Raw genomic sequence first — 10,452 nt, 5'->3', positions numbered from 1 at the left:
CACTAAATTTGACAAAAATTTGCTTTAGGGTTTGAATGATGCTTCAAAATTTAAACTGTACACACAGGGAAAAAAATGCCCTCAAAACATAAATGCAATCTATTGTATGCCCAAATTCTCTCTCATTCTTGCATTATGTTCTTGTTTTCAGTGCTGTTTTTCATTTCATTTTTGGTGTATTTGGTTATATATATCGTGTGTTGTTGTTCAATTTATTTCTGCAATTTTTCTATGTTGACAGCTTTTGGGCACCATGTACAGTACATTTTGTATCTTTTAGTTCAAAATTTCCTGAATGAACATGTCAAACTTTGAAACTTTTTAAACCACATTTAAGAGCATCTTTCCCATACACATTACAAATGTTTTTTACTGTTTATACAGCATTATATTCTTTCCAAAACACAAAGCATAATATGCCTGATATGCTTTTTATCTGAAGACATTTTTACTTGATTTTATTCAAACAAAATACAAAGTAAAAAGTTTAAAATAAGCTTCTAAACAGAGTACATCTGATATTAGCAGTAATGTATTAAATTTCACAACTGTTGTAATTAAATCACACATCTATGTTAAATACTGACAGCTGTTAAAAATACCCAAAAACTCTCTATTCAACCTAATATAACAGGGGTGGGCAAGCAAGAGTTCAGTGGGAGCCGAAATGTAGGTTTTGCAAAATGCATGGGAGCCGCAGTTCTGTACTGTTGTGGCGGATAGTATGGTAAGGCGCGCAATTTTATTATATAATATAAATATAATATAAAACAAATATTGAATTTTTTTAACAAACATATTTTCACAAAATTATAAAAATAAAATTGTAAAAATAATAATAAAAAACAGAAATTAACACTTTCAGCAAGAACCACATGTAACTCAGAGAGAGCTGCATTTGCCCATGCCTGTAATATAACCTTTACTTATTAGCTTGGCATCTGAGAAGTGTATGAAAACAATGAAGTCTAAGAAGAAAATTAATATCATCAATGATGAAAATGAGATGAAAATGGTACGTTTGTGGTGAATGGCTGAAGTTGATGATGTGCAACTAGTAAATGAAATTTACATATTTTATTTATCAAAATAAGTATTGTTTAAAACATGGAAATGAATTAATTCATTTTGCATTATTTCTAATGGAAAAATTGATTTGGACTTTGAACACTTCAGAGTTCAAACAGCTTCTTGGAATGAATTAACTTGAAGTATGAGGCACCACTGTATTCAGTTTTTTGTGATTGTTCAAGAAATGATTGCATTTATGAAGCAAGCTATAATGCTGGCAAAGTATATTTAAAGCAGAACTACTACGTATTTATGAAAGTGGAATAAAATTGATTATCATCTATCATTTTTGTATCTATGTACATGTTGCAGGGATATGATAAAAGTGGGGATTTGGTCAAATCTCTAAGGGAGATGATCAATTTACTGAAGATGTTAAAATGACAATTCTATAGTCATTTCCCTAAAAAAAAATAAGTGATTTGATTAAATACCTGTACTATTTTAGAGAAAAGATAAGATAAATATGCAATATGTGGAAATAGTGTAAAAGAAGAAGGACATAGATTGAAAATTTTATGCTACTTATGCCAAAAAGAAAAGAAAATTATAGATCAAAGGGAACATGCTGCAAAATACCTAAAAATGTCAGCTGAAAAAATGGAAGATTTTTCATTGAAGAAATTTAAGGACGTGTTATTGAATTCCACAGTTTTTGTTGAGGTCCATTAGATGGAAATAATATTATGGGGATAGTATTAGATAAAAAAAAATATGGTTTATACCAAATTGGTACTTCAGCTGGCATTATAATAGATTGGCTTTCTAGAAACGCTCCTCAAATAGCTACAACCACATTTACTGAAACCATCCCACCGATAAAGCTAAGTTTGTGAGAAATTGCTGGAAAATTATCTTTATTCAGAAGTCAATGGTTTAAGAAATGTTCCTGTGAAAAATCCAAGGTACTGTACAATGCAAAACAAATAGATGTGCCTTTAAAAAAAATAACATCCTCTGTAACTCCAGGTGCCACAAATCTATATGTTTCAATAAAAATAAACTTGGCATTATCTCTATCTTTTCATATAAGTACTTCTTACTTTGTTGATTCGTTTTTTTCATTTCACAAAACTAGTTTAGAGATTTGATCAAATCACTTCATTTAATTAGGGAAATGTCAATATCGAACCTTTATTTTAACATCTTCAGTAAATTGATCATCTCCCTTAGGGATTTGACCAAATCCCCACTTTTATCATATCCCTGTGACATATACACTGTCATGTTTTCAACATTAGTTTAGAGCCATTTTGCAACTGTGGGAGAAAAAAGGTGTTTTTGTTAATTCCTGTGTTGAACACAAAAATGAAGTTAAAACTTCTCTGGCATGTAAGGTTTTTGAGTTGTAATCTTATCTGCATTTTAACATTGTCTCTGCATCCATATGTGGAGACTTAAAAGTTATAGGGCTGATACCAGAACTTCAGAGTAGTTTCACCAAATATTATTTTCTTTGTCTGTGGGATAGGATAGTAGAGCAAGAAAAAATCATTTTAAAGTAAAAGAATGGCCTCAAAGAGATGAACCTGTTCCAAGCCAAGCTAACGTAAAGAATATACCTCTAGTTAATCCCAAAAACGTATTGTTACTTCCATTGCATGTAAAATTTGGATTAATAAAAACCTCTTTGTCAAAATACTGGCTATAGAAGGTACTTCTTTCAAATATGGTTAAACACAGATTTTTTTTAAAACTAAGTGACACTAAGCATGAAGAAGAAATATTTGTTGGACCTCAAATCAGAAAATTACTGCAGGATGCATAGTTTGCTCAAAAAGTCTCTTAAAGGAATTGTAACAGTTTTGAGCAACAGAAAAATAGAAAACTACAAAAAACTTCTAGGAAAATTTCTTGAAAACTAGAATAAAATGGGTTGTACAATGTCTTTTAAACTAAACTTTTTACATTTGCATTTAAATTTTCCCCCCGAAAATTCGGGTGCCCTCTGATGAGCAAGGGGAGAGGTTCCACCAAGATATCCTAACAATGGAACAATGGTATCAAGGTAAGATCCTGGAATAATGGGAGACTCCTTATGAGAGAAAGTGATATGGAATATAAATGAAAATCAGCATTTTCAAAAAATTATTGACAGTAGATTGAGCATAATTGTAATTTCATATATATATTTTTGTAAATAAAACAATTTTTCAGTTTGATATATGTTGAATTTCTCTCCTATTTTTACTTATATATTATTGAGTTCTAGAATATAATTTTTATTTATATTTATTGTAATTATATGTGCTGGAAAATTATTGCTTGCCATATTTGTAAAAAAAGAATGCCTTTATATTACCATTCTCATAAATTTGTTTTTTACTTGTTGAGTAGTGTAATTTATATATAGGCATCTCCTGCTTAACATTAGTAATATGCACCTTAAAATCAGTTATTCTGCAGGAAGATGTTAACTGGGAAACTATATTTTTAATTGCTTATGTTATTAATAGTTGTTAAAAACAACTGCTTTATACGCATTAATATAGTCAACATTATAAATATGTTTATGATGCTGTATGACAAATAATATACAGTCAAACCTGTTTTTATGCGGGGGATAGGGACCGCATTTAAAAAACGCATTAAAAAAAAATCTCACGAAACTTCACGAATGGCTGTAAATAATAGTTTTCGCGACACAATTAAAAAATATTTTTTTTATGCGGTCAACAGGGACCGCATAAAAAAAGTCTCACATAGAAAATAACTCAAAACCATACGAAATAGAATTTATTGACAACAGATGTCAGCACTTGACTGCATCGTCTGGTCTATCGTCTGTTTTACATATTTTTGTCCAGGTGGTGTTTTGTTGACTTAAAAAGTAAATTATTTCATTTTTCGCATATTCATGGAATAATATTACTATAATAAGTGCATTTATGCTATAATAAGTTTATTTAGCTATAATAAGTCAACGTAAGACATGACGAATCGCACGAGACTAGTCGCCAACTATACCGCACAAATTAAAAATTCGCATTAAAAAAATCGCACATAAAAAGAGCGCATAAAAACAGGTTTGACTGTACTTGTATTGCAATTTTTCTTCTAACAAATTTTTTTTAGTGCAGAAAAAAATTAATAAAAATCAAGGAACAAATTGCAACAAGTTTAAAAATTATCCAATACTGTAAATTGTAGAATGATGAAAACAAGTAATATGTTTATACCAATATCTCTTATAAATGAACTGGATCAAATACTGTACTGCCCCTCTTAGAACCACCAAAATCTCAGATATACAGTATGTCCTCTTTGTTTACATTTAGCATATTTTTCGAAATATCTACATAGGATTATGATGTTCTATCAATTATATTGGAAATGTAACTTTAGACTTTTCACACTATTTAAAAAAATAGTGTGAAAAGTCTTTTTAAAAAAATTGTTTTTTATAAAGTTTGCATATTAAAAACCAAAAGACCAATCTTCCTGGTTATATTATTCATTATAAATAAGAATTAGCATACTGTAACTATATCCTAAGTAATATATTACAAAATTTATAGAAATAAAAATATATTTCCTAGTTTCATTGATTTAATTTGAGGAAAGAGTCCAACAAGCCAGTTTTTAATTTCTAAATCTCCTTATAATACTTTTGTTCTTCAACATGTAAAATTGATATTAGAAAGATTATGACAAGTAGTTACTTTTAAAAAATTACTATACAATAATAAATCTTAAGAATATCTGGTTATACAAAAATAAATCACATAACCAGAGGATATACAATATTTCTCAGAAGAAAGTATAGAGTATACAGTGTATACTGCCATGTACCCTCAATTATATCCTTGCTGATAAATATCATAAAAATGGTTTTTTATATAAATTGGCATTCACTGTAACTTAGACATAACAGTAGAAATTTTGTAGTTAGTGGAATAGTTATTAATTCAGGAAGGCTAAAAATCCATTGTAGTGAATATGGCTTATGCAGTAAAACTTGAATCACAAAATCTAAACTGCATATTTTTAAAATTGGCTTTGGGAACAAAAAAAATAGTGAAATTTGAATAAAGTTTTATTTACTTATTCTATTAATATTGATTATATAACAATATTAATAATGTGTTTTTATTATTAAAATCAAAATATATTCTGAAACAGTTAAGAAATACAGCAGACTCTTTCATATCCAAACTAATGTGGACAAGAGTGATCCAGATAAGTGTGTGTGAGAATTTTTAAGTAAGGCTGTAACATATATGTCTACTATATATATAAAAAAAATTTTTTTAATTTGAAAATTAATTTTAATTCTCAAAAATAAGCATCAAAGTAGTGTGTTAAAGTTGTTTATTTTGTTCTTGATTTGCTGATGAGCTGCTACATCACACCAATCTCTCATCATTATCATGTCAGTTGTGATTGATGCATTATGCCCTTTTACATACTTAAAGGTAATCTTAAAAAAAAAAAATAAAGTTAAAAAATGCACACACTGCAGTATGGAAAGGTAAGATTTGTTGTAGTGTAAAATATTTTCAGAAATTCTTGGTTGCCTTTGATCAGTCTGGACAAGGAAGTGTCTGGATATGGGAGAGTCTATTTAGAATAATTGCTTTGTTATAATTAATATGTAATAAAAATTAATTTTTTATTAAAAATGACTCTAAAAAATGTTACAAAGAAGGAAGAAAAAGAATATATATAGCAAAAGTTTAAGTTTTTATCATCAAAAAGACAAAATTCTAGGATTCTTCTCTAAAAAATAATTTAAGCCTATAAAAAGTAAAAAAAAAAGTGAAATTTAATTTACTTTTGAATAATTCAAATTAGAAATTTTGTGATGTTAAGCTATTAAATTACTCTCTCATTTTTTTGTAATGGTTTATGTTTAATCTGAAAATTTTAAGTAATGATTTTCTTTAATATGATATTCATAAAATTTCAAATCCTTCTTTATTGTATAAGTAATACACATTTTCTTTTCATTAAAAATAATGCTTGAGATTAAATCTTTCTTATTTAATCAGCAGTCAAATTGTCTGATATGCAACAACAGTTTATGTTCAGTTTGTAATACGAAGAAAAATTAAAAAATAATAACCAACAATTTTTACAATGTTAATTTGTAATTAGTACTATTTTTCTTTTTAAATGTAGCATGGCTCCAAATTTAACATGTAATTTAACAATTACCCAATTTTACCAGCAATGCTAATTTATTATTTCCAAAATTTTTATATTTCAAATAAATACTTAAATATGACATTACGTATAAAATAAATAATACGAATTTATAACCCAGTGACATAATTTGATTAATTTTCATAATGAATGAAATATAAATGGAGACAATAATCACAGATATTATCCAATTTTTTAATTTAATGTTTACAAAGTTATTCTAAACTGATCTTCTGGGCATTTATACAATTATAAAATTGTAACATCTAATATTCAAATGAAATTCCTGTATTTTAAAAAAATATATTGAAATAAACATTGAAATCTATTTTTATTTGATATGAACAAAAATAAAAAATGGCAAATATTTAAATGAAGAAATTTTATTCCTTTCGTAACGAGATGGTAACAGGTAACCTGGAGTTTAAAGTACAAATAGACACAAAGAAGAAAAAAAATAGACAGACTAGAGACAAGTAGAATCTGCCACAGAAATACAAGTAAGGCACAAAGCTCCAGTTTTCCCTCAAATATCTTGTTGTGAACAGTCAACTCTGCTTGGCACTTGTTGCAGCTTTTTCTTGAGGGAAAGAAACTTGAAATATGAAGCAGATGTCAATACAGTTGCTTACCATTAATATTTTTTACATGTCTTTCACCAATAAATACTTATTGTGTCAATCAAAAATTCAATATAAATACTCTTAAATCCTTACATGTTATACAATACATTATATATATTTTATTCATTTCACCATTCAATGATTTGATGAAGATTGAAGCTCAGATACCATACTGCCAAACATGCAATAAAATAATTAAATTATTATAAATTCTGCCTTTACAGTTGCATAGAAAGTATCAGATACAGCAATTAGCTGTATTTGGTAGAAAAATGTATATAGAGAGAAAAAATTGATATAATTCATCTAGCATCAGGAATACTTTACTTCAATTTTTTAATCTGGAATGAATTTTCTTTAAAAACAGAAATATAAATATCAGCTGCAAATCATGGATAATCCAGAAATAAAATTTTAACTTCTAACAGTTTTGCTTACTGTCTGGAATATTAGTGAAGCTTCTAAACAATCTCCTCCCAAAATTTCTAAAGTGCAATAGATAACAGTTATAAGGAACAATATCTTCATCGTAATAAAGTATTTTTTTTTCTGAATTGCTCCACATCCAATTTAGAAAAATTAAATAAATTTCAAATCTCTCAATTTTATTTACAAATTAACATTCTAATGCTTTATTTAGTGAGTAGAATATTGAGTTGGCAATTTTCTTTTGCCATTCCAACAACATGGTTGGCACAATGGACAGGAATTAGAGCTTTCTTTTCCACTCGCTGGTGGCACTTTTTTCAGAGAATAAGATGTTAAATAATAACAGTAATGAGAATTTGGTAAATTGGCCAGTTCTGAAAAAGCTATTAAAATAAATCTTTATTTCACCCATGTAGTATTGGAGAAATTTCAAAAAGGGAAGAAATACTTTCATAGATTTATAAATTAAATAACACATTGACACTACTTCTAGATCTCATAAGAAATTTTCCAAGAAATTATAATTTCAGCTTTACAAATGTTGATTAATTTAATCAAAAGTTGCTGTTAAATCCAACAAGGGATTAACAACTGAGTATTAAGTAAAAGATTGACATTGATCATAAGAATCACATGCATTTACATTATAATGAAGAGATACAATTCGTTCCACCAATCTAAATGGTGAAAATTTTGAAAATTGTGATATGTTGATGTCCTGAAGAATCCAAGTAATAGATGTGAGCATCCAGATTCTATCACAGAATAGCCGTGAAAGACAGAATTGGTCTCTAGAATGGGAATTAGAATCTAAAAGACAAAATAAAAAGTTTCTTTACAGGTCCTTTTTAAAGTAAGTATATACTGTGACATCAATGTCAGGGGCATCCAAATTGTTTCCATTGGCCATTGTAAATATATTCAAACAAATTTATTATACATTGCATGCAAAGAAAATATTTACCTTATACCATTATTTTCATATTTGATAAATAAAATAATTTATGATAATAGCTTAACATTTTATAACATTCTTAATATAAGAAAACATTTCATGTAAATTAGATGATAATTTTTATTACAAAAGAATTGAAATAAATTTATATATATTTTCAGTATTATGTATAAGATTTCTTATTACAAACATAAAAATAATTAATTACAAATGAAAAACTTGCTCATTGGAATTTTTTTGACTTCAGATACATTAGTAAAAATCTCATTAAGCTGGATGTGTTAAAATTTCAAATGATTGATATCAGTGCTTGTAAGAAATTGAAATTAAATGGTAACAGAAATAATATTTGGAAACCCCCGACTCTATATGAACACAGATGTGGTAGAAAATAGTTCCTGTTTTGTTTTCATTAGAGAATCATTTGATTCTCATTCAAAATTAAAATAAAAATCAATGATATTTATGTACAGTTGAGAACCGATTTTCTCGTCTTAATGTTTCCTATAGGAAATATGCGGCCTAAACCGCAAATCCTTTGCTAGCACCAGTCATCTTCATCTGAATTGCTGGTTCTGACCCTAACTCTTCTCGTCCTAACATTTAAAAGAGTTGGATCCCTCCTCTGCATTGGTTTGTAGCCATTAGGAAGAGGTGAAGGCAACAAGCGAGAACCTCGTCCTATAGCTGCAGCTGCTTCAAAACTTAGTGGTTCTTCATTCCTCCGTAACACTGTATAAGGCTGCTGAGGATAAAACTCTCGCTCTATACTGCGAGTCTCTTTTGCAGGATTGGATCTGACACTTCTAATGTGAGGACCACTAGCTTTAGCTGTCCTTTCTTTCCACTGGGTTGACATCTGGAACACAGCATGGGTTGGCGAGGCATTCACTTTGGGAAAGTTAATCTTGCCAGGTGACCTAGTTGGCTGGGGCACCGTGGGAGAATGGGAAACCAAAGGAAAGTTGATACCTTCTACCGAATGAATTTCAAGCCGAAGAGTAGAAGGTTTGGTCGGGGTTGGTGGCAATTTACGTCCTCCCCTTGGCCTCCGTTGGATTGGCAGGCTGTGGACTGAAGATGGACTTGGACTTCTGGATCGCTGCTGCAGTTGAGTTGTGCCATAGTATTCATTTTGGCTAGGACTTGGATCTGGACTGGGTGTTCGGGAACGACGATGTAAACATGAGCTATGATAATCACGATCCCGAGGTATTGTTTCTTCCGTCCAAAATTTATCTCGAACAGGAGATCTCCCTCGAGGTGGTGCATCATATGGATGGGAAAGATAAGATTCTTCTCTTATATAAGCTGGAAAAAGATATGAATAAATAAGAAAATTCACTTTACTTAAGAATATAACAGTTACTTATAGAAAACAAATAAATTTTATTTATTAATGAATATACAGTAAAACTTCCCTTTGTGCCATCTCATTTGTGACCAGCAGAAAAAATTTCCCAAAATTTTTCCATTGATTAAATGGAAAATGTAATAATAAACTACGCTTTTAGCCCATGACTATAAATTAGATATAGTTAGATAACCCAATAAATAGGATTAAACAATTTGGAGGGCTTATCACATCAAGGCTGACAGAAAGAAGGACCAGATCTTTTACAAAAAAAGTTAGTCTTTAATAATCACATTTTAAATTTAGGTAAGGATGCATTTCGGGTACAAGGACCCCTCATCAGCTTACAAACACATGGCACCATGATGTTATAATTATTATGTTGGTGCCATGGGTCGACCGGGCAGAAGCACATTGTCACAAAAGTTGGGGAAAGCATGTTGCCAATTGCTGCAACAACATTTTAACTTCATTCAGAAACCTTCATCAGACTACATTACTTTGAATATCAAAGAGGATCACAAAACATCTCTGTGAGTGGCTTCGATATTTGAAATTTGTTTTGGTAAATCAAAATCAATCAATCAATTAATAACACTCAAAGTTACTGTTTTGTCAAAAAACTTGAAATTCAAAAATTTTTTGAGTTTGTTAATGGTAGTCTTTACTTTATTTGCTTAAAATATCTTAAATGTTGAATAGATATTTTTCTTGTTTTTGTAAGTTGTTGCAAATTCTCTAATGTTGAAATTAAAATTTAAATGACAAACACTGTTTTGGACCACTTTGATTTTTCCTGAGTGGTCATAATTGGGAAGTTTTACTGAATAATGCAGGATATCCTCGTTAATTCGAACTCAGATAGTTCAAAATCC

General features: G+C 29.2%; 1 protein-coding gene across 15 annotated transcripts in view; it reads right to left on the bottom strand.

Moving 5' to 3' along the window:
• Positions 1–6,583: 6,583 nt before the first annotated feature.
• The window catches only part of LOC136978245 (voltage-dependent calcium channel type A subunit alpha-1-like), a 637,477-nt gene continuing 633,608 nt past the window's right edge, over positions 6,584–10,452 (bottom strand). For all 15 annotated transcript variants that reach the window (XM_067273927.1, XM_067273917.1, XM_067273923.1 and 12 more), the window contains one exon: positions 6,584–9,534. In XM_067273927.1, the coding sequence (XP_067130028.1) occupies positions 8,765–9,534 (770 nt within the window). In that variant the 3' untranslated portion in view covers positions 6,584–8,764. The remainder of the gene's footprint in view (positions 9,535–10,452) is intronic.

The sequence above is a fragment of the Centruroides vittatus genome, unplaced genomic scaffold (assembly GCF_030686945.1).
Source record: "Centruroides vittatus isolate TY-2023 unplaced genomic scaffold, ASM3068694v2 contig_5, whole genome shotgun sequence".
NCBI classification, from domain to species: Eukaryota; Metazoa; Arthropoda; class Arachnida; order Scorpiones; family Buthidae; genus Centruroides; species Centruroides vittatus.
The sequence above is the reverse complement of the archived record's forward strand: the minus strand, read 5'-3'. Positions and strand labels throughout refer to the sequence as shown.